This window comes from Polyodon spathula, chromosome 5 (assembly GCF_017654505.1).
Source record: "Polyodon spathula isolate WHYD16114869_AA chromosome 5, ASM1765450v1, whole genome shotgun sequence".
NCBI lineage: Eukaryota > Metazoa > Chordata > Actinopteri > Acipenseriformes > Polyodontidae > Polyodon > Polyodon spathula.
This window is the reverse complement of record NC_054538.1, coordinates 12,615,249-12,640,248: the sequence shown is the minus strand read 5'-3', so window position 1 is coordinate 12,640,248 and position 25,000 is coordinate 12,615,249. Positions and strand designations below refer to the sequence as shown.

General features: G+C 36.2%; 1 protein-coding gene across 2 annotated transcripts in view; it reads right to left on the bottom strand.

Annotated features, from left to right (window-relative positions):
• The window catches only part of LOC121315571 (otoferlin-like), a 97,615-nt gene that overhangs the window by 64,904 nt on the left and 7,711 nt on the right, over nt 1-25,000 (bottom strand). For both annotated transcript variants that reach the window (XM_041249778.1, XM_041249775.1), the window contains exon 3: nt 11,601-11,689. In XM_041249778.1, the coding sequence (XP_041105712.1) occupies nt 11,601-11,689 (89 nt within the window). The remainder of the gene's footprint in view (nt 1-11,600; nt 11,690-25,000) is intronic.

Genomic DNA, 25,000 nt, shown 5'->3' with positions numbered 1-25,000 from the left:
TTACTTGTGATATTTAGTTTTGAAGCAATTTATGAAAGTTTGGCTTTTAAAGTAGTTTGTTCAACTCAGTGGTCCTACAGTATATTGTCTATCAAGCACACACGGGAGATTACTTTGTTTCTGTTTTCCATGGAAGGCCATTCAGGTCAACAACTTGTTATTTTTCCATTATCTTACACATGAAGTAACACTTTGCTGCTTCTCTATCTATATGTGAACAAATGCATCCAGCTCAGTGAAGTTTACCCTGAGGCAAATAACATACTCCCTATTACGAGTCCAAGAAAGCTCTCATCTATTAAGAGATCCCACTGAGTTTCTGCATTTTTGGAAGTAACTAAATTATATTCACTTTTCGGTAATAAACACCCCTCTGGGCAGGAATGTCTAATGCCACTGTTCATGATTTTTTTAATGGATAGCTGATGCCTTCTTGTTTTATATTCATTAATGTTTTATTTTACAACAGGCACTAATTACACCCTGACACACACACACACACACACACACACACGCACACACGCACACACGCACGCACGCACGCACACACACACACACACACACACACACACACCTGTTTTATTAGAACATAATGTTGAAGTAATGTTGCCAAGCCAGGTTTTAAGTATAATGTTGCAGAAAAGAGCATCAAATAAAAAAGCCTTATTGACATTCAAGTTTAGGTGGCTTCCTAATTGTATTCCATGCAGCATCTCCAGGACTGTTTGGTGCATTGACTTGAAACAACTGCAGTGTTTTCCTAATTTTTTTAACTAATTTTTTTAAAAACAAAAATGTTATAACTGCAGTGTTATGCACACATTGCCTCAGGAAAGAGTTACAGAGCTTCCCTTAGTTTTCCAAAAAACTTTCAGAAGCAGCATCAGGAGTGGCACTATGAAAATGACATCACTGCTGACATTGAGAGGCTGCAGAAGAAAATGAGAGGGCGTCACCACCTGTACTTCCAAATATATTTGCTGGATCGTAATACAGGCAAAGCACTGGCATCAATTAAACATGAATCCAGCATCTACAGTGAGGAGCCCAAATCCCTCAAACTGGCCACTTCAATTTTACAATTTATATTTAAATAATAACTTTCAGTTAGGACTCATTGCTGGACGAGTTATGTCACTATAATACACAGCATAGTATTTATTCAATACAATTCTATATTGGTATTATTAGTATCAAACAAAACTAGACTACAGATATAGCAACCTGCCACATGAAAATGCAGATGAATGAAACTCAGTGGTCATGGAATACAGGACTTCCAGTGACTAAAATGTTCCGTTCTCAATGTGCTGCCTTCTGTCCAGGTTGCCTGCCATTCCTTTATAGCATTTTATTGTAACCAGCATTACCTTAGCATTTGAATAATTTAAAGGATGAGTATCATGTTATGGCTCGTGATCAAACTCTGAAAGGCCTGCATTTATTATTAATCACCTGTCAGCAAACCAATTTACTTTCAAGTGGTTCATAGTTCACAAGATCTCCCCGTTCCACTTAATCTTTCCAAATTATTCAGACACAGTTCTTATAATTTAATATTAGTACCGCATCACTCATTTAAGGAAATTCTTAAAAAAACAAACAAAAAAAAAAAACACTTATTTTTATTTTCAGACAACTTCCTTTGTGGCCCAGTTTTGATCAGACCTATTCATGTTGGTTAAAAAACAAGTAATTTTTTCTTCATTTGGTATTTCTGATATTCAAACAACTTGTTATTTCAATGTACAACAAAAAGTAATATATATATTATATATATTATATATATATAATATATAATATATATATTATATATATATATATATATTATAAATAATATATATATATATATGGCATAAAATAGAATTGAAAGATGACACACATATAAAGCTTCCTTCTTGGATGTGTTCCACAGGGACAGATTCTTTGTTATTTGTTTTAAATAAGAAATACACACCACTCTAAAGTTAACTCCTCTATTTAGGTTTCTGTTTCTTTTAATGCTAGTCACACCTCAAAAGCCACAGGTTCATATCCCACTGCACTGCAGCTGCAACATCTGAAAAGACTTTCATTCAGTCACTCAGTCATCATTTATTCAGTTGAATTCAAAACCCAGATCCGTGGAATGACAAGCCATGAGTGTATTTAAACTCTGGGTGTCAGTAATAATAAATCTACTGCACAGAGGAATCCAAACAAGCCTTTGATTCTGCTATCAATTGGTCGTGTTGATTCAGTCATCTGGGTGATAAATACTAATTTATGATGAAGGTTTGTAGGAAAAAACGTATGTTTATTTCCCCTGGCAGATTACTAAAAACTCTACAAAAATAAACCAAGTGTTTTTAAATTTGACATTCGATAGTTTTTATATACTGACCAATCACAACATACCAGGACTTAATCGATTATTTAAATAACACATACACATATACTATAAACTCATATAATTTTATTGCAGTTATAATAGTTTTTTTTTTTTAGAACTTTATTTCGGTATATTTCTCACCAGTATACACTGTTAGACTGCTATACTGCACCTAATGGGGCACGCATTTGTATTTTATTTTTAATTTTAACAGCATGGCCTGTGGAAATCATTAGAAAACGTATTTGGTATGTTTATTGCCAGCATAAATGGCTTTGATCATATCCTAAGATCCTAATGCTTTCTGTAATATTCAGTGATTGGCCGCATAGACAGAATCCCTATAATGCAGTGGCATTTAAAGCAATTGGAAATGTTAAGCTAGGAGTCTCTTTGGGTCCCCTGGTAACTAACGGCTGTCTTGCAAAGAAAGCCAAAAGACTAAAATAATGAATGGCCTGAGTGTAACAGCTATCTAGTACATTGCACCATTAATGTTCATGGTGGCAGTGTATTATATACAGTAGCTCTTAGAATCGATTATGCTGTTCTAGTTAGCTTTATCAATAATGACATTAATGCTTCTATCAACATAATTCAAATAAACCATTCCCAATATGGGGCTTCCATTCTGGGGGTTGAAAGAAAATCCAGTTTTACTGATTCGTTGTACAAACTGATATTTTGTGACGGCTTACTGCAGACAGGTTTTCTAAAGACACTGAAAGCAGAATATAAAATACAAATAATGGTCTGCACATGGTTAATCCTGCAGCAGAATTTCTGCCTTGGGCCACTGGGAATGTTAAAGAGGCTGCAGCAACAGCTGCTCCAGGCTCCAGTTTTGAGTTCACTCCTGCAGCACACTCTTGGAGGCAAATTCATTCTGGGATTAATTTAATTTTGAGTGACAAAACAGGCCTTTTGTAGGCCGGTGAACACTGAACTAAAAGCACCAGTTATTCTCAAAATTTGTCGAGAATTATATTGATCAGGTGCTGTAATCTAAATTAAATGCAAACAAGAATGAAAACGTGGATTCTTTCTTATGTTACAAAAAATATTTTCCAAGTTGTTGTGTTATACATCTCTTCCACTGAAATAAAATATTTTGGGCCTGTAGCATCTTACAGGGGTGCAACGATATACTACTGTCATGATACCATACATACCATGATATGCTGGTTGTGATACAATACATATCACAATACATGTTATGGTCCAGATGGGCCACTTGTCTGATGCATAATACGATCAAATGGTAATTTAACAATGTGCTATTTTGTTAACTACAAAGTTCTTGTATCATGACACAAACAACAAATACCTTAATAACTATGTCATTTATCGATAAACAAGGAACCATTATATCCCTATGCAGCAGCATTGCTATTCAAGAAAATGGGTATAAAAGCATTTATTACTCTCTTATGAAAGGCCTATGACAGGGCAGGAAGTCACCACTCAAATTTAAAAAACTGCTTTCAGGGATACTAAAGGGTAACTTTCAGTTTAATTCTGAATTTAACAGTGCAATAACAAAAGGATTCAGAAGGCGATGCTTTTAAGGATTGAATGATTTAAGAATGCAAACATCAACAAAACACAAAATCTATTTCTTATTAACGCAGACCGTGAACAGAATTGCTATGTAAACCAAAAAAGCTGCTGAACGTTTATTCTTTTCTTTGTAATAAATTCAATCAACGTTGCTGTAAATGGTTCTTTTGTATTCCACAATAACTTCGCTTTTTAGAGTCTTATTTTAGACATAAATCTAAATGTGCAGACACTTCACCAGTTTGGAGAAACGTCTACATTCCGCCTGAGATTTCTCAGCACAACCAGTTAATGGAAAGCACTTCCTGTGAGAGCAAGCGGAAAGATATGGCAAGACCCAGGAATCTGTCTTAGACTGTACTTTATCTTAACATTATAACGGGAAACAAGTTATTGAGGAAAAGGCCACTGTCTTACTGTATATTAGTTTTGTCATCCAAGCAAAGGATGAGGGTAGTCATGTTTTTTTTTTGTGAGGAAATGGCCTTTATATAGTTAGGTCATGGTAGCCTTGACTTTTAGAGAGGCGACATTAAATCAAGCTTATTTCCAGTAGATTTCACCTTCTGCCTTATGTGGCAATAGCTGATTTTGCCCTCACTGGCAATGAGGCTGTTGAAACTCTTTGACAGTACAGGATATCAAAAGGATGGAGAAAACTAAGATCAATATGAAATGTTAACAGTGACCCGTGGTTCAGTGACATGGGCTCAATCAGAAAGGAGGCACATACTGTAGGGCAGGGCTCTTCAACCGGCGGCCCACGGGCCACGTCCGGCCCTCAAGGGTCAACCAAGGGCCCACCGACAGCCAGCAAAAACTATCAAAATTAACTAACATTGTAAATCAATTAGTGATTAAGAAGTGAGTCTTATTTCTGTATCTGGCAAAGCAGTCTGCGCAACACTCCACCCCTTTCCAGTCATTAAGTCACTCAGCATGACTCATGCAAGCCAGTTCCATTGAATTACACTTTGTGGGTGATTTTAGTTTTTTTAATAGTGTTGCTATTAACAGTTTTTTTTTCTATCTTATTTTGATATAAAACATGTCTCTCTCTACTCTAGCTATTAAGAGAAAACTTGACGGTGAAAATTCTAGATTCAACAATGAGTGGACCAATAAATACTAATTTATTTTACCAGTTGTACCAAACGCAGTCATGTGTCATGTGGAAATGCTACTGTTATCTCTTTCCATGGGACTAATCTGTTTGTTTTTAACTTATTCAAGATTACATTTTGTGTCAGAGATGGAATAGAAACAAAGACACAAGTTTATTTGTTTTAAGTGGCACACTCACATACTGTGTGATGAAAGTTGTTTGTGTGCATTTATACTTTTTTCAGTTATATCATTACCTTACTTACACCACACTGTCACACAGTTCTTACTCTCAGACTGTATATTTTAGTATATAATAGTATATATTATAACAGTTATACTATTAATATGTCACATACATTTTTAAATGTGTGTAATGATACTCCACTTTGTATTTAAAGTACTGTTCATATGGTAAAGTGTGTAAGTCTTGTTCAATATACTAACATTCCGTTATATAATTTATTATATTGCTTAAAAATGTGCAGAGTAAAACATTTCTGGCCCACCTACTCATAACTTTTTTTTCCCCAGTCTGTCCCCCTTAAAAAACTAGTTGAAGAGCCCTGTAAGCAAACCTTTTTAAAAGTTTACCACAGTAAAAGCAAAGCAAAGTGTGATAAAGCAAAGTAAAAACATGAAAAGGAACAGGTAAGCATTGTAGAGATGTATGGTAAAGCCTGTTGCCATGGCAAAAAGAAAGCATAACCAAAGCTGGTACTGTACTACATCTCTGAAATCTGATTGCCTTATTGTCAGGTTTCCTTTTATCTCAGTGACATTATTTCCGCCCCTTAATCACATTCCTTCCTATCATTAACCAAGCAGCTGCTTCATCTAATGACTGACATCTTTTGCAGCAATTCCAATATTTTTGACCCTCCTGATATATATAAACAGTTCTGGTCACCTCGCTATAAAAAAGATATTGCTGCTCTAGAAAGAGTGCAAAGAAGAGCGACCAGAATTATTCCGGGCTTAAAAGGCATGTCATATGCAGACAGGCTAAAAGAATTGAATCTGTTCAGTCTTGAACAAAGAAGACTACGTGGCGATCTAATTCAAGCATTCAAAATTCTAAAAGGTATTGACAGTGTTGACCCAAGGGACTTTTTCAGCCTGAAAAAAGAAACAAGGTCCAGGGGTCACAAATGGAGATTAGACAAAGGGGCATTCAGAACAGAAAATAGGAGGCACTTTTTTACACAGAGAATTGTGAGGGTCTGGAATCAACTCCCCAGTAATTTTGTTGAAGCTGACAACCTGGGATCCTTTAAGAAGTTGCTTGATGAGATTCTGGGATCAATAAGCTACTAACAACCAAACGAGCAAGATGGGCCGAATGGCCTCCTCTCGTTCGTAAACTTTCTTATGTTCTTATGTTCTTATATATATATATATATATATATATATATATATATATATATATATATATATATATATATATCTTCATATATATCTAAAATATCTTTATTTTTAACTTCTTATGGCTATATACTGTGGAACAGTCAGACCTTTTTCAATACAATATGCTAATCAGAATGTGTACCTGTTCTTTTTATATGACAAAAGCTCTGTATGATCATTTGATATGCACCATTGCACTATTTCCATTAAAAATAATCTTTCCCCTAATTTTATAACAAACAATGTAAATACCGCTATGTAGTGGATCAGCTCAGGTTTGGTCCAGATACTAGCTATTGAGACACACATATGCTGTATATATGGAGCTAGAATACAATTCAGACTCAATGAGAAGCGTTTCTATTACTTTTCTAGATTTTGCACCTAACTACAGCATCTGTTTAACATTTTGAGGACCAAAGAAATCATACTCTCCACAAAAAATGAAGAGCTGTTATTGAGTTGTTATTCTATAGAAAAGTTTTGTTTTTTTGCATAGTTTTGGAGGATGAACCTTCAAAAAATACAATTTTAATGACATATGCCTGCTCCTTTTAAGGATAAGCAATATTAGGGGCCTGCAAGGTTCTGTGTTTTTTACATTCAAGTATATCATGTTCTGTTCACCTATATGAATTTTATTTTTGTTTGTAAATATCTATTTAAAATGCGTCACATATATAAAATCAATTTCTTGGAAGCTGACCCCATCTGAGAATGGAAGAAAGAAAAAACTAAAAAAAAGGAAGACACCACAGTGTTGAGCTGTTATTTTAGCTATCCATTTTCAACAAGAAATACTTGAAATAAATTACCCTGTCAGAAAAAATAATCAGCACCAGGATATTGCCTGTAAGTTTTTTTTTTTGTTAAATCTCTTTTGTACAGCCATTCGGTGCCAGCTCAGAAAAGTGTACTCCCTGTTTTTAATGTCCACAGATCTAGTGGCACTGCTTCATCTGAGGTTTCCCGTGTTTATAAGTACAGCTGCTATGAATCAATATGTAACCTGGGGAGATATAAACAGTACAGCTACTTCCATTTAGCTTCAAAAGTTTATACAGAAATCTTTTTTTAGTGCATTTTCAAAGCCACAACAATTAAGCCAGAGTACTAAATAACTGTTATACAGTATTATTTTGGGGGGTATAATTTTTTTATTAAAGAACTTAATGAATACCAGCATTATGTTTGAAAGATAAGAATTACGTAAGACCACTAAAATGGTTTACACATGGATAATGAGTGATCTGTTATTACTTCTGCTATGGTAGCTCCTGGGTAATATACTGGCATTATAATGTCACTTGAGTAGTGTTTTTAACATTGTGTGTAAGGGGTTTGTTGATATGAGGGAAGTGCCTCTTGTGTTCAACAAGCTCGTGTCAGTCTTGTTGCATGAATATCCTTGGATAAACTAAAAGCTCAACACTGTGTATTGTGCTGATTCCAACATGTTACAGAACACAAAGCGGATCAGTTGCAGAGCTAATTCATTTCTAAGTGATAGATACCTTGATAAAACGTAGATGACACATGCAGTCCAGCTGCAGCCCTACTTTAATTATTCACACGTTGTTAAATCTGATACAGCCTGCATTAAATATCCATGTCTACAGTAGCTTTGAGGCTACTGGGAATTAGTCTTTGGGAATTATTGGTGAGGCCATGCCCCACTTGCCTTGGCTGACGACTCACCACTGTTGCATTTATCTTATTGAACTGCTTGTTCTTGTAAAATAAACCGTGCATTTGCGACCAGAATACTTGCCTGGATTGCTTCCTTTACTTCCATGTTACAATATCAATTTAAAATTGTGTTGCAACATAATGAATACCAGTTTTAATTTTCAATTCAACATTAAGCATTGCAAACATACCGACAACAGTCAGTTGTACAGTTTTTTTTTTTTTTGCAATATGCATTGTAACCAGGTAGGATATATTCATCTCCTTCTCTGAGAGAGTTAAAAACCTGTGTCATTTCACAGTGCAATCTGGATGCAGTGTCTCAAGATGACGATGGGTTAGCTTTCGTGAGCCAGAACTTCACAACACATGACACACGAGGACGTGGATCATCCCTGTCACCAGTGTAAGAAAAACTGAAGTCAATATAAGATGGTAATTGAGAGTGTTTTTGGTTTGTTTGTTTGTTTGTTTTTTGGAGCTGCACGTAGCATTAGACGTCTACATCCATTTTACAACTGTTTTCAAAATCCCAAGTAACCGCACATAAAATGTCACCTTATACTTTATTTTTTTGGTTCCTTATTTAAAGCAGAATACTGGTGATAAAACAATACATTGTTTACATAATTACTGCTAATGATTTGTATGCAAATTATATTTATTTTGAATTTAAGCATAATAAGTTGTATAGTGAAACTAAATCTTAACTGTCTGCACTAAACACCATATTGTTTAGATTGCATGGTGACCCATCAGAAACCTTGTTGTGACTCTCACTGTGGGAAACGTTGTCCTAGAGCACATGCCAGCAGATTCACAACCAGTGGGTTCCCAGGGAACTGCACTGCAGAGCTGCAGGATAACTGCTAGCTTTATTAAAGTACCAAATTGGCAATGACGCAGTTGCGTAGTGTGGCTCGTTTCACTTCGTATTGTAATGCTGCCTTTCTAATTGTAAAGCCTCTTCGCCTCACAGCATCGACAGCTCTCTGCGTGGCGAGTTCCGTATAATCATGGTAGCTTCGAGCACCAAGTTTTCTTGTATATGTTCAAACCATGTCTACCATCTAATGCCCTTCAGCTATAAGGATTTCCTAGTCTGAAATTGTTATCGCAAGATTTAATGTTAACACCCTCACATGATCAGTGACAAGATGAAAATCAGATGATGTACAGTAAAGTAGTTTGCTGTATAGTAACATTAGTACATATGCAGAACTATTTCTGTCCAGAGTTACCCCAAAGAAGTCGCACTACTTGGAGATAACACTGGACAGCTCATTTTCTTGGCCATGGAAAGGGCTACAGATTAGAAACAATATTTCATCAAATCAGTGATTTGTGCAGATTGTGACAATACAGAGCAGATCTGCCTGCGAGCTTCAGGCTGGGCTGTACAGTTTGACCACGATGTTCAGATAGTCATTTTCACTCCTTGCACAAATCATACAAAAAAGGTAGGTAAACCCAAGAATAGAATAAAACTAAACTGCTCATTAGAAAGCTAAGAACCAGTGCTTTTAAATGGTGTATAGTTTTTTATATTTTAAAAATAAAACGTTAGTGTTTTATTGCAAAAAATAACTTTTTTTTCATTTCGGTCCAATGTTCTACGACATCCAAAATATCCCCAGATTACAGTATTTATAATGGACATTTCTATTGCCTGCGTGCAATACCTTACACCTTTCTTTATTAAATGTCATTTGCCATGTGTCTGCCCAGTTCTGAATGCTTTCTAGATCACATTTTGAATTACCTTTGCTGCTGCTATGGTGTTTGCCACTCCTATTTTTGTGTCCGCAAATTTAACAAGTTTGCTTACTATACCAGAATCTAAATCATTAATGTAGATTAGGAACTGCAGAGGACCTAATTCTGATCCCTGTGGTACTCCACTGGTTATCTCGCTCCATTTTGAGGTTTCTCCTCTAATCAGTACTTTCTTTTCTACATGTTAACCACTCCCTAATCCATGTGCATGCATTTCCTTGAATCCCTACTGTGTTCAGTTTGAGAATTAATCTTTTATGCTGGACTATCTGAAAAGCTTTCTGGAAATCTAAATAAACCATGTCATATGCTTTGCAATTATCCATTGCAGATGTTGCATGCTGAAAACAATCAAGCAGGTTAGTTAGACATGATCTCCCTTTCCTAAAACCATGCTGACCGTCGCCCAGGATACTGTTACCGTATAGGTATTTTTCCATTTTGGATCTTATTATAGCTCTTAATTTGTTATTCAATTTCTTTTTATACATGTGGTAGGCTTTTATATATAAGGTTGGCTTCTTTATAAATACAAAACTATCAGGACACAAAGGACGACATGAGATATGAAATCCCCTTGATGACAGATATAGCCATCGGGGGTACCACGAGCACAATATATGGTTGGGATGCTGTAAAAGGAGTTGGTCAAATAGATTTTTTGCTGCCGAGTGGTTTTCCCATGTCATAGTGGCTTCCTGGACTTGAGAAACCATTTCTGTTGCTACCAGCTGCTTCATGGCTAAGTGTCAAAGCTGATGGAGTGAACAGTTGAAAAGAAACATTGGGCTAAATTCTCAAAGCTTCAGTATTTACTCCAAACCAAGTCAAGTAACTTAAAGAAAAACTCGCACAATATAGTTAACAGGCCAGTTAACTCCATTTTAAAAATTGACTTTAAATAATGAATTAAAACTGACTCTAATTCATTCAAGCTTTTAAAAGGACATAGAAAAAATGGGCCAGAAGTTATCTTTTCTGCACCTGTTCTGGATGAGTTTGTACAATAGACCAAGATTTATCTGAGCATTCACTAAGCAAATCAAATAAAGTCCTTTGAAACAAAAATAATAAAACAAATAAAAATAAAAATGAGATTGAACCTAAGCAAGCTCATCCATCAATGGTCACTGCCAAATATTGGCATTGCTGTCTTTGCTGTCTTTGATGTCTCTTCCCTCCAATGAGATGCATCTCTCTGAGTGGGCAGATTTCATGCTGCAGTTCTGGTATAATGAATCTAGTACAAAATGTGTGTTATGACACAGTGCAGCATAATACAGTATATTGTTTTATATATATATATATATATATGCAATAACTTTTGATAATGAAGATCAGATTTTTAAAGTAAATTGCACATATCTGTAAAATTTAAATATGAACATGATAGTTGAATGCTGCAGATTTCAATTAAAAAAATAAATAAAAAAATAATGAATAACTAGGGTTGCACAAGGGAGCCATTTTTAAATTGCACACCAAAGTCCTCTTGTTCTTTAAATAAAGCGGTCATGCAATATTTATTGTTTTCTTCTGTCAGGGTTATATTTGCATCAATTAAACTTAAATTCTATAAAAAATAATAAAGGAAGTGCAGTACTGATATGCAAAGACAGCAACAGAGGCACAAGTGCTTTACAGGGACTCAAAGACAATGCTGTACAACGTCATCCCGAAAGATCAAACGTACCTATTGGTAAAAACTTTGCTGTAGTTGAACACTTGGACTTCAAGCATCTCATTCCCATCAATGTTACTGGCAACAGGCCATCGGAAAGTCTGTAACAACAAAAGGAAAATACATATTGAATACAACGTTTATAACTTCTCCAGCTGCTTAGCCAACTAAACAGGGACACACATTCCAGTTATCTTAAATCAGTCTTCACAAATGATATTCAAATAGCCTTCACTGAAGCATTTCAACAGTTACTTAATTTTAGAAGTCACGTATGGCGAAGTCTACTGAATCTTCCTATGGGCTATTATCTCAGGTTTTTTTTGCTGTTAATTTTAGTACAGTACTGATTTTAATTCTTAATTTGATCATTCCTTTCTAATTTGTAGTAGTGTGTATTTAATACTGAGGACAAATAAGTTTTAAGTGGCCACCGTAGCACCTAACCAAAATGAGGAAGTAAACCCAATCACACCCCAGAGATGCCACAGTGCTAACTGACAGGATGCAATACAGTGACAAACACAGGCTCATCATTCAGGGCAGTCAAGGGGTCTCATTCACGAAAGGGCACTCAATGTAGCTGTAACGTAGTAGTGAGCTATTTATTTAACCACTCTATTTGTACCAATGTAATGAAATATAAAATAAAATCTAAGAAATGATAACATTAATTCAAGTTTATTCATGTTTAATATAACCTGTTATTTACAGGTGATATTCACTGCTCTCTATGAAAACTTTAATGCAAGTAATGCCACTGTGATGCCAGGTAGATTTCAGCCCAGATAAATAGGTTTAAATAGTGTGCCGGTCAGTTTCCAAACAAACTAATTATCGCTCACTTTAAGGTGCACACTATGATTATTGCCGTTTAGTAAATACGGTGTGAATAAAGCTCATCTCATTATTAAGAGCGGGTGCCTCATTTAAATACATTATCATGCATTACCATACAAATCACATATTCATTCTGATTACCATAGTGTGGCACAATAAAATCAGAGTGCACCACAATATGCCCATTATTTCGCATGATAATGAATATAATTGCTATAGTAAATAAGGAAATCATGCACGAACTGGCCCCTTACACATTTTCTGCAGAGGGGTAGGAGCATTGCTTTCTCTGATAAGACACCAACACTAGAAATGATATACATTTAAAAAAATAAATGTTTGAAAATATAACTTTGTGAATAATGTATTTCATACAGTAGGTACTGTAACTTCCTCCTCATTCAATCCCTGTTCTGAAATGTTATATACAGTGATGTTGCCTGCATTCTGTTTTCCTAAATAAGGGAGTTAATGCTTGGTCCAGTACAGAACAAATTGCGTCACTAAGAAGGTCAAAGATCTGCGAACAAACTCATTTTTTTTCAGGTTTGCTTAATTTCAAACCAGAAAAATTTAAGCAAACTTCAGTTTCTTTTAGTCAATTAAAATTTGTTTGCAGCTTCATCCAGACTAGAGTCCTTTTGGTTTCACACTATGTTATATGTTTTTGACAAGCCCTGCATTGTGTATGTGTGACAAGGGGAAACACTTTCCTTGGTGCTTGCTGAAGTACGTCACTTCCACGATTTGCTGTTTGTAGCAGTTAGTTTCCAAGTGAAATGGAATATCTTTGGTTTCACATTGCAAGTTGAAACAGAGAGCAGTGGCAAACTCACCAAGTCCTCTTCCAAGCCAACCGAGATCACCACTTCAAGGGATCTCGGTTCACTTGGTTTGATGTGCATCTTGGTGCAATTATGTGGTCCTGGGAGGTTTCACATATAACTTCTAGTGAACCGAGCCACACTTCAACCTGCGTCAAATGAACTAGGTGTGAAAGTACCCTAAGAGCAGATAAACCTGAATGTTGACTCCAAGTAAACTCCCTGAGATTTTATATAGGCACTTCAAGCCCATTTACAACTTGTTTTTAATACATAAAGAAGAAATATTTTGAGAGAAGAAAGAACATTGTTCAAATTATATTAGTTTTAAGCATGCTTGACTCCACCTGTTGCTTCCAACGTTTCCTTTAAGCTAAGGCCAAATTAGCCTTTTCTACACGTGCCGGTAAAACGTGCAGTATGGTATGTCACTGAAGTTAGACATTTGTAGATAGGGAATGTTTGTGTGAGAATGTGAGGATTACTGCAAAAACCAAACAAAAAAAATTTTAAACACTGTTCAAAGTGTTCAAGCGTTTATGTACTTGGCATTTTTGATGGCTGATGATATGCTATAAAAAACACAAGTAATATGACATTCACTGTGCAGAACATTCACTTTGATTGCCTCATGACTCAAGTCACTTCATTACTTTTATGAAGAAAATTAATTAAAAATTAAACAAATTAACAGGTCTATTAAAGTAAAATGTCACAAGAGTACGAAAAGTGAAGCAGACTAAGAAACAGAGCTGTGTGGGTGGGGTGCAGTTTATTCCAGATATAATGACTTTTGTGTGATTCACTTACTTTTTATAATTTGTTTTATATTTATCACTGTAGCACCATTATAGGAACTCAGCCCCAGAGGTGATTCTATTGTATGCATGATTGTGTTCTCTGAATTCTTTGTGGATGCTGGGGGTGGTAGAGTGCATCACTGTGTTCTCTGAACTCTGTGTGTGTGCTGGTGGTGGTAGTGTGCATCACTGTGTTCTCTGAATTCTTTGTGGATGCTGGGGGTGGTAGAGTGCATCACTGTGTTCTCTGAACTCTGTGTGTGTGCTGGTGGTGGTAGTGTGCATCACTGTGTTCTCTGAATTCTTTGTGGATGCTGGGGGTGGTAGAGTGCATCACTGTGTTCTCTGAACTCTGTGGGTGCTGGGGGTGGTAGAGGTTGTCTGTTTTAGCAAGGGGTACCAAGATTGAGTTACCGCTCCTGAATGCTTCTTCATTTGAACAGATCTGAATTGTGCTATAACTGAAATTCTGATTACTCTTCCTTTTATTCTGACTATATAAAAAAACAAAAAAACTAAGCTAAAACAATCTACCATTTTGTTTCCTTTCCAAGTACTCTCGGCAGCTTTCGAATCTCCTTTACTAATTGCTGGTTCTTGTATGATTCACAGGCTTATCAAACAGTCACAGTGGCAACCTGGCCTCACCTCAATCAGGACTACCAGGGAAATGTGTTACAAACAAAGAATATATATTTGATACAAGTAAAAAGTGCTTCTTTGCTAAAATATATCTTACATGTAAAAATAAAAAAAAGCTCTACCCATTTATTGTGGGATTTCATTTAAATGTCTCAGAGGTCCTTATTTTAAATAAATACTTTTTTTTTTTTTTTTCTAAATTGGTCGATTTAAATAAGCCCCCAGGACCACACAGGTAGTTAAATATTATTTTTTTAATTTAATTGGTGAAGAAGGGAGTTGCTATGGGTGATGCTACCACATAAGCATCATATCTGCCTCTGCCACACATGGTTGTGCTGGAAGATAGAAGCTGGAACACTTTCACATTCACAGGAGAACAAACTGTCAGTTCAACCAAGTGTTCACATGTATGGCGAAATATATATATATACTATATATATATATATATATATATATATATATATATATATATATATATATATATATATTATTCATATAAGGCATTTTAGCAGTGGTTGTCAACATTATACTACTGGCAGCCAATACACAATTGCAGCGCTAGCACAATTTACAGCAATAAAAGGCTGAGATAATCATGACTTAATGGTTGCTGTGTAAGATGCTGGTATGGCTGTAACAATCTCTGGTCTGTGCTAAATGAGGCAAATAATCAAATTACCTTGTGATAACAACAACAAGGATCCTAAAGTGCTTCACACACACACACACACACACACACACACACACACACACACACACACAAAACAAAAAACCATTACACAAAAACAGCCTAACACAGAATTTGATAAAACAGAAATTAAAAAAGAGATGCAAAAATTGTTTTTAATTGTAAAAAACTCTAGTTTGTAGAAATAGAACAATGGAGTCTAAAACTAAAATTTAATAAGATTTGGATTTCAAAAAAGAAAAAATCTAGCTTTGATTGTAAAATAGTAAAACTAAGATAGAAAAGCTATGTTGTAAAAATAAGTTTTCAATGTTGATTTAAAGACAGTAAGAGTCCCAGCTTCCCTGATAGAAGAAGGCAGAGCAGTCCATAATTTAGGAGCTTAAAGAAAAGGTCTTTCCTCTTTGTATTTTTATTCACCCAAAGATAAACCAGCATCCCTGCATCCTTTGATCTAAGCATCCTTGGATGCTGAAAAATTATACTTTTCAAGTTTCCATATCTGAAAGCACGGCTACTGTCCACAGCAAACTACCTGCTAATGGGCTAATAAAGACAGAGTGACAGTGATCAGGTTCTTGTAATTGCTAATGAAACAGCACAACACAGGGTTTAATAGCTAAAGGTGGTGGTGGTGGTGGTGGGGGGGTATACAATTCTACCCAGACATTTGTGTTTTCAGTGTTAGTGATTACATGCAGCAAGAGTCTGGACAACTTTAATCCCGCAGTAAGAAGTTTAGAAACACATTGACCATTTGAAGATGTAGTAACACTCACTTACTGTATACTGTATTCCAGAAGCCAAGCGCTCTCCTCCCACTACCCACTTTGATGCCCTTATAATTACTTCAATTGCCATGGTAAAAGCCAGCGGAGAAATGGTACATCCTGCCATTATTCAAACCTCTAGGCATTGCCATGTAGTGCTGAATTCTGAAGTTGAAAAATTAAATTGCAAATCTCCACAGTAGGCTTTCACTAAATTTGTTATTGTCATCGTTACGCTGAAAAAATCAAATGCTGCCCAAAGAAGTTCATGTGGCAATGAACCATATGCATTAGCCAAATCCAGGAATGTCACATGGAGTTCCTTCCACTCCTTTTTTGCTGATTGAATTTGTTGCCAGATTACGCTGCTCTAAGCATCCTGGGAAACCTAGAATGCCTGCTTTTTGTACTGAAGTGTCAATGAAGCAGTTCTTTAATAGGTAGGTTGACAATCTCTGAGCAATAATGCTGAAGAAAATCTTGCTTTCTGCGTTTAATAGGGAAATAGGACTAAACTGACCGATGCTTGTAGAATCCTTTTCTTTTGGTATAAAGACTCCACCTACTCGGCACCATGCTCTTGGTACAGCCTCTTGGTACAACCGCAGTCCTCAATCACGTCACCATTGTAGCATCAAACATGCAAAGTCCTAAACATAACATTCCCTTTTTAAACACAATTAGCCAGTCATGTAGTCCTCTATCCATGTAGGCTGTTGTTTGGCCCTTTGAGGTCACCGAACAACTTGAGAAGCCCTGGGAGGTGCAGGTGGGGCTGCACGCTCGTAGTCAATCACAGCTGGGAGCTGCCAGGAAAGAAGTGAAAGAGTGCTCCCCCCGGCTTGTGCTTCTGTTGGCACAGGAACCTTCCTCAGGCGATCGGCATGCTTTTTCATGATCTGTGACGGTTCTGACTATTGAGGCTGTAGCTTGCTGTGATGCTGGGGAAAGCCACATATGCAACTAGTCCAGCTCCTGCAACGTAGGTGGTTTGGCCCTTCTAGACTGGCCAAATCTCAGCTTCATACACTTCATACAGCTGAGGGTGTAGGATTACTCTTTGCAAAACTAAGGCAATTAAGAGGGAGTTATAATTCGCTTCCTAGCATCAGCAATGCTGGAGAAACCCCTGTAGTGTGCTTGAAGGCACGGAAGTGTAGGAGGGTTTGCAGGAGAGCTACTTCAAACTGCCAGCCCTCGGTTAGGCAAGCACTAATGCCATTGTTTATTATTTGGTTGAGGCGATCCACACCTCCGTTAGCCTGAGGGTGATATATGGCTGTCCTGGTGTGTTTAATAGCTTTTACTGCCATGTAAGTGGTAAAGTCAGTTGAGAGGAATTGGGGCCCGTTGTCTGTGGTAATGATGTCTAGTCGGCCCCAACGAGCAAACAATGAGTCTAGCCTTTGAATCACTGCTTGAGTGGTGAACAACCACATTGGTCGAGCTTCTGGACACTTTGAATGAAGGTCATGCACCACTAACAGGTATCGAGCATGAGCTGGAGCACCATGCAGTTCTTCACTGAGGTCCATCTGGAGATGCTTCCAAGGTGCGGACAGCCACTGCACAAGAAACAGAGGGGCAGGAGTCGGTGGAGAAGACTTGCCACTGAGGAGGCATGCAGTGCAATCCTTGACCATCAGCTCAATGTCTTGGTTGATGTCTGGCCACCAGACAATGTCCCTGCAGCGCTGTTTAAGTTTAACCAACCCAAGGTGTCCTTCATGTACCATTTTCAAGACCTGTGCTGAGAGCTGCTGGAATCAGGGTGCGGTGACCCCTGGTGATACAGACGTCCTCCCAGCAAGAGAACTCTGCTCTCACTCTGTAGTAGGGCAACAGCTCCCCTTCCATGCTGGATGGCCACCCGCCTCTGATGTAGGTGTGGAATGTGGTAAACAGTGCATTGTCCTGGGAGCCTTTATACAGCAGTTCCATGGAAACAACCACAGATGGGTGCTTGAAGCAGTTGCACTAGGTTATATTTTGTGTCTGTTACCTGCAGACGGTGGAACAACTGTTCTTGGCAGAAGATCAGGAACAACATTCTGTCGGCCTGGTGTGAATTCCAGAGTATAATTGTACTGGTTTAAGCGGTCACCTCATCTAAGTAGCCATAATGGTTTATGTCCTGAGGCACTAGTGGACGAAAGTGCAGTGAGAGCTTGATGGTCAGTTCGCATTGTGAAGGCTCTGCCATAGAGGTAGAGATGCCAGCGCTCACATGTTCAAGTGCAGGCCAAAGCTTCCCTCTCACCCACCAAGTACTTTTGAGGGAGCAGTAAACAAATGCAACCGGTTTCTCTACACTGTCATGAAGCTGTGAGACCACAGCACCTGGTGCCAATGCAAAAGCATGACAGGTAACAACTGGAGCATTTTTCTTTTGTAGTATGTTTTGTAATTCATTTTTTGTAAAATCACTGAATCGATGTTCAGTCATTTTCTCTTGTTGTGAGTGCAGGGGAGAATGAAGGGTGTTACTCTGAAAAGGGGTGGGACTGACAGTGATATGAAGCAATCACATGACAGACAGAGACTATTGCCTGGTGGTGTAAGGATGTCAGGGCAATAGTTCCATCTATTTTTGCTCCGATGATGAAGTGTCAACCAATCACAGGCCAGGATTTCCAACCACTGATTCATATATAAAAACAAATAAAAAGATGTGCTTAAATCAAGCAATAAACAAAGGGAAAAGAAAAGAAAACATGATTATTATCATTATTATTAGAACCCTAAATGCAGTGACCCCAATCTCTCAGGCCTTGCCTATGTCTATGTCATACAGAACAAATACTTGTTCTGTGTGACAGATCAGAAAAGTCTTCAAAGGATTTTACTTCTCTGCAGATCATACATTGAGCATAGCGTCTAGCTGCCTAGCAGCAATCATGGCAAAGCGTACCTAATGAAAATGCCTGAGCTGTAATAGCAAGCAACAATTGAAATCTATATTCCAGACAGAATATAATATATAATCCAGATGTCATCTACAACACCACTGCTGTGAGGCTTGGCTTCAGAACTAATGTCAGAAATAATGACTACGAGACTATCCTTTTGTTACATTTATTATTGCTTTCAAATCTATCACTCCCGTTGTAGAAAGATGTGAACATTCAGAACCTAGTAAAGACATCTTGTTTTTATATTGAATATGGCCACCACACTGTAGATGGGGTGCACTTTATAGTGAGCACCTCATATAAAAAGGACAATATTTTACTTGGAATCACACAAAGCTCTCAAAAAATAGGCATCATTTTTTAATTTTAATGAGATTAATTCAATAATTAAACAAATAAAATAAAAATGTCTCAACGCTAAAGCATAAAAACAGTAGGTGACACTATATATGAGATAGTTTGGCAGAAGCAGTATCAGCATATTTCATTCCATGCTCCAGTGTCTTTTTTGCTGTTCTTTGGGGGATAGATACATTGTTTTTTTTTTGTTTTTTTTAAAATAGATTTGTTGTAAGGATTTGTCAGAAAGTGATTCAGTGTGGTGCCTTAATGTCACGAGTTACTGCAGCTAAAATGATACAAAATGATTCAAACTAATACAGCCATTAAGTATGATTTAAACAAAGTCCTGTTTTCTGGGTTTTCAAAAGCTAGAATAAAGAAACTGTATTTTTCACGAAGAAGCCATCCGACACTTGCAATATATAAATGCCACCTTTTCATTTATAACTAGTTTCTTGAACAACATATTTTCTTAAGACTATACATTCTTAAATTAACAATAAGTCATTTACAAAGACATTGTTAAATAAACGCTTTTTTAATTTGCACTCATGACTTGTATTCTATGTTATTTGTGTTCTATGTTTTATTCAAATATTGCATTTTTCAAAAAGTTTACTTACGAATAAGGCAGCCATGTTTAATTTTGATGGTAATGGTAATACCGTGTAAACAGGTAACTTACACAAGCAAACTAAGAACTAAGAATACATATACAGCTTTTTATATATATATATATATATATATATATATATATATATATATATATATATATATATATATTATATATATATGTTATTATATTTATTTTTATTATTAGCAATCATATAGGAGGGTGGTCATTTGAATCAACTCTTAATTGAACTACACCTTCCCATTTACTATACCATCTCCTGTTTCACATAAAGAGGGAAAATATTACAAAATGTTGACACTACATCATGATAAGGAGCAAGGTCATTCACACTCCACACACCAGTCTCTGAGTATTCATCTAGCAGGAAATTCAATCCGTTCAGGTGCATTGTGGGCTCTAGTTTGTAAAGAAAGAAAATACGTTAACAGCTAGGTTGTTTAATCAGAATGCTATTCAGTCACTGTGTGATTGCAACATAATACAACGTAATACAAAATTACATCACTGATTAAACAAACAGACTGGTCTGCTGCTTAATGTTGGTTTATAATTTATGTTTATTACTAGTAAACTAAAAGTGGCAGCCTTACTTACAGTATGGATAAAATAAACTCACAAACTTCAGCTAAAATCTGCTTTTTTTTAGCCAAAAGAAAAATTAAAATACGACCTTGCTGCCTTATGACAAACGGTTCTACTTGGCTGTTTGTTGTGAAAATTTATTTTATTTTTAATTTTTTTTCAGCTTAACGGTAGATGCTTTCTGTGCTTGCAGTATCACCAGACACGAAAGAAACGCAGCTTATATTTTGTGCTTCATTAAAGGGGTGAGATGTTTCACTCTCTTAAATGCAACAGTCTGAATGCCAATTACACATTGTATGCCATAATTTCACATTAGTTCAGGAGCAATATGTCCCTTTGACACTGTTCTTCCTGTGGCATGCTCCTCAACAATTAACAAAACTCAGAGAACAGGTAAGTGCAATTGAATGCATAATATTCCACAGCATTTCATCACTGAGTAATTTCAAAGTGCTATTGAACTAGGCTGATAAACTGGAAGTCAGACCAATAAAACATACTGTATAATGTTTTAGAAAAAATAATTCTCAAGCATATGTACTACAATTACAGGTGTGCAGTGTAAAATAGTGAAGTTATATCATTTGATTTGAGAATGTAAAAGTGGTCATATGATAACATATAACAAGTTAAATTCTGATATGTATTTTGCATACTGGTCCACTGTACTGTTATAATGTAGTTCATAGTATGACCATCTAAAAACAGGACAAATATCAGCGTTTTCATCCCTGTCAGCAATTCCTACATTTGGGGTTCTATTTCTTGGATACCAGTAGGAAATTATAATTCGGTATCACTGCAACTGTTGTAAAATATTACAATGACAGGCAAAGCACAGCTGGAGGTGACAATAATTAATGAAGCCTGTTTTAAAACCACAGCTTACCACTGCAGTAAGCAACGGAGTATAAAGATTATATCAGACAAACAAAGGTATGTTTTTAAATGGCATTACTGTGGCATGTTTTGGGTAATAATGGGTGATAAAGTTTATTACTAAGAATATGAATGCATTCCGAAGTCCTGTTAGATTTTAGAAGGCATCTAACTGAGGGGTACTGACCGCTGAACTCAGAACACCATCAGCTGAGATGACACATGAGGTTTTTTTTATACATTACTCCTTCTTATTCAGCCTGTTCATTATTTCCTGGTGAATATAACAAGGGACCCACAGCCTCTAATCCATGTTTTTATTTTATTTTACAGGTATTGACATGGGAAGGTAAGAATTTCAGACAACACATACACATGGTTTGAAAAAAATGACACCAGACCTAACTTCATACTGGGCCAACACTTACTACTTCTTTTTTTTTTAAGCGCTATGGTAAAATAGAAATGGCACAAAGTACCAGCTTGCTTCCAAAATCACTTCAGAAATTGAGTATTTTTCACCATTGCATTTCCCTTTTTTTTTCATTCATTGTCCTTGTAGATTTCCATAAGAAACTGAACCTAGTGCCTACGCACACTTGCTGAAGGAACAGACGGCTATGAAAAATACAAACTTAACCCTAAAAAAAAAAAATCTCACATTTCACAAAAGCTAATCTCACTTTCGTTCAACTCTGTAGTGTTGTGTGAACAACTGATTTACTGATTTATTTAATCCTTCAGTCTTTTATCTTTCAGTATATCATTTTCATGAGTTATGAAATATACTTAATTTCTCTCAGGGAAAGGCTTATATTAATTATTATGTACATATAACACTATTATATATAACCTTAGGGGAAAGATAGTACATCACAGGCATCAAGCCATAAATCTCTGCAGAACTAAATAAGAATCTAGCAATATTGCTACAATTATTGCAATAGCAGAGCAGTACCGTGATTATTATAAATGTGCAGTATGTTACAAAAGAAGATTGCACTGTTTTTTGTAATATATGTTTCCACAGGCCTGAATATTTAATCACTATTCTGCCCTAGTACTATATATTTGTCAACTCTCATGCACATTTTAAATTTGGTTTATTGTAGATAATTCAGTTCAATCCTAATTAGATTCACCCTTTTCATAAAACAATGTTTATTCATCTAATTAGTTTTAAAAATGAATGATTTTCAAGAAGCTTGCAGTTACTTATATGTGTGTGTATCTTTGTATCTTTATCATTCATAATTCAATTGTGATCATCCCAGCAATGCAGACAGACATGTACTGTACATGTCTCCATATTTTCACATCATCCATGTGAGTCTGATGACTTACCCATCTCTATAATTGAGTCGATTTGATGGAAAAATAAAAAAACGAGGGCAGAGATCATTCTTTTATGAATCCCTAAAAAAATACCAGTGATAAAACACTCCACTTTTTAATTACTGCAATATAAGCTTTTTAGCGACTTAACTTTAATTATGTGAATATTTTTTTGCCGCACTTGACCAAACCATACTCTTTGTCAATCCTGTAATGAGTTATTTCAAACTACGCTCCAACAAATCTGCAAATCTGTGAAAGGCACTGCAAACTATCACATATTTTCAGCGCTTAACCAACTGCTAATTTAATTTCTAACTGATCTGAAAAATGTGTCAATAAATATTAGTTTAGGAGCATCAAATGTTTTTATTTTTTTAAAACAAAGGGTGTGAATCAATACTCTTATATGAATGTAATCAATTGAGCCAGCTTCCCAACATTTCTGTAATACGCATAATTAAATATACGATTAGCTAGGATTTCTGGGAAAGCATGATAAAGCAGTTATGTAAGCCAGTAGATAACTTAGTTGCTATGGTACTATATTATTTTATTTTTTTTGTCTAATCCTAAAATGTTGTAGGAAACAGAACCTTATTTCTGCCTTGTAGGCATAAATCAAACCTGTTAAATATGAAAAGTTAAAAACAGGTAAAGGCTATGTTTACAACAGCTTTTGGCACCCAGAATCAAACATTCTTTTTCCAAAATGATTATGTCATCATAGCGTCATCGTCCTATACTCTTTATAGATTTTGATATGTGCCAGGGTGGTTTGCTTGAAATTGAAGAATCCTTATCTTGCTGAGACAAAAAATACACTTCCTGATCTTCTGTAACTCTATAAGACACACTGCATTTTGGGGTAAACACCTTAAGAAATCTGTCCTGAAGTGTCAGAGGGTCACCACAGTCAATGCCAATGGAGTCAGAGTGCTCAGTAACTGTAAACTATTACTGGCAACAAAGACTGTTACGACCGAAATATCTGCATACTGGTACCAGGTCATAGTCCTTGTTTCATTACCATTAAAAGGTTCTAGATCTTTCTAGTTCCACATACAGTAGAGCAGTGACAGACTCTCCAATAGCAATACCAATTAAAGTAAAACAGAGTGTATGTTGGCATACTGCTATGGTTCTGCTCCCATCATCTGTAGAGTGTGCAGTGCATCTGAATACACAGATAATGGGATGCAACTAAAGCTGTGTGAATGTTTCCTCTGGTGATTTGCTCCCTAAACAAAACAAGCACTTACATCAAACAGTGTATCAAATACTCGCATGCATTTGCATTTATAAGCTTTCGAGTTGTCCTTCTGATTCAGAATTATTTTACATTGCAGACTGCCTGGTGTTCAGTGGCATCTGGTGGAAGTATTGTGGTGGATCCTACTACAACACATGGTCACTAGTTGTATTGGGATGGTTCCGAGTTCTAAATCAAGGTTTTTTACATGTTTTCTTATGTCAAGTCTAAACTGCTAAACCGAATTCCTTCAATTATGAACAGCATACTTTAGTATTACTCAATCAAAAAAATAATTTAAAAAATTGAAGAATATTAACATTACTGTAATAGAAAGTTATAAGGTCATTAAAATCACGTATTATCAGCTAGGATTATATACAATTAAATCTGCTACTTTTCTTAATACAGATAGCAATAAAATGACAGAAACAGAAAAAAAAAAATGATTAGACTTGTATGACGATTTACGTCTGTTTATACCACAAGAAATTATTCATAAGTTCAGAATCATATATGAGCTTCCTTACTGATGTTTCTTCCCTACTCCTATTTCATTTAAAAAAAGAAATCAAACACGCACATCACTATTAAGAATTAATATTAAAAAAAAGATCAATTATTCATAATAATTTCATAGCAGTCATAGAGCTGTATTCTGATCACAGCGCAAATGCGAGTAACGGTGCATGCCCCCGACTCTGTAGCGCAAACATGGAGCAGAGATGTAAAAAAAACACCACTGTGCTGAAACGGTACTCTGAAAACATGTCCTGCTCCATTAGCGCCTGCCCCATCGCCACATGTTGGCATAAATTTCGGGGTGTGGTATCATTAACATATTCGCCAAAGCAATTCTGATAAAAGTGCAATAGGGTCCCAAATAGACAATTGAGCACTGCG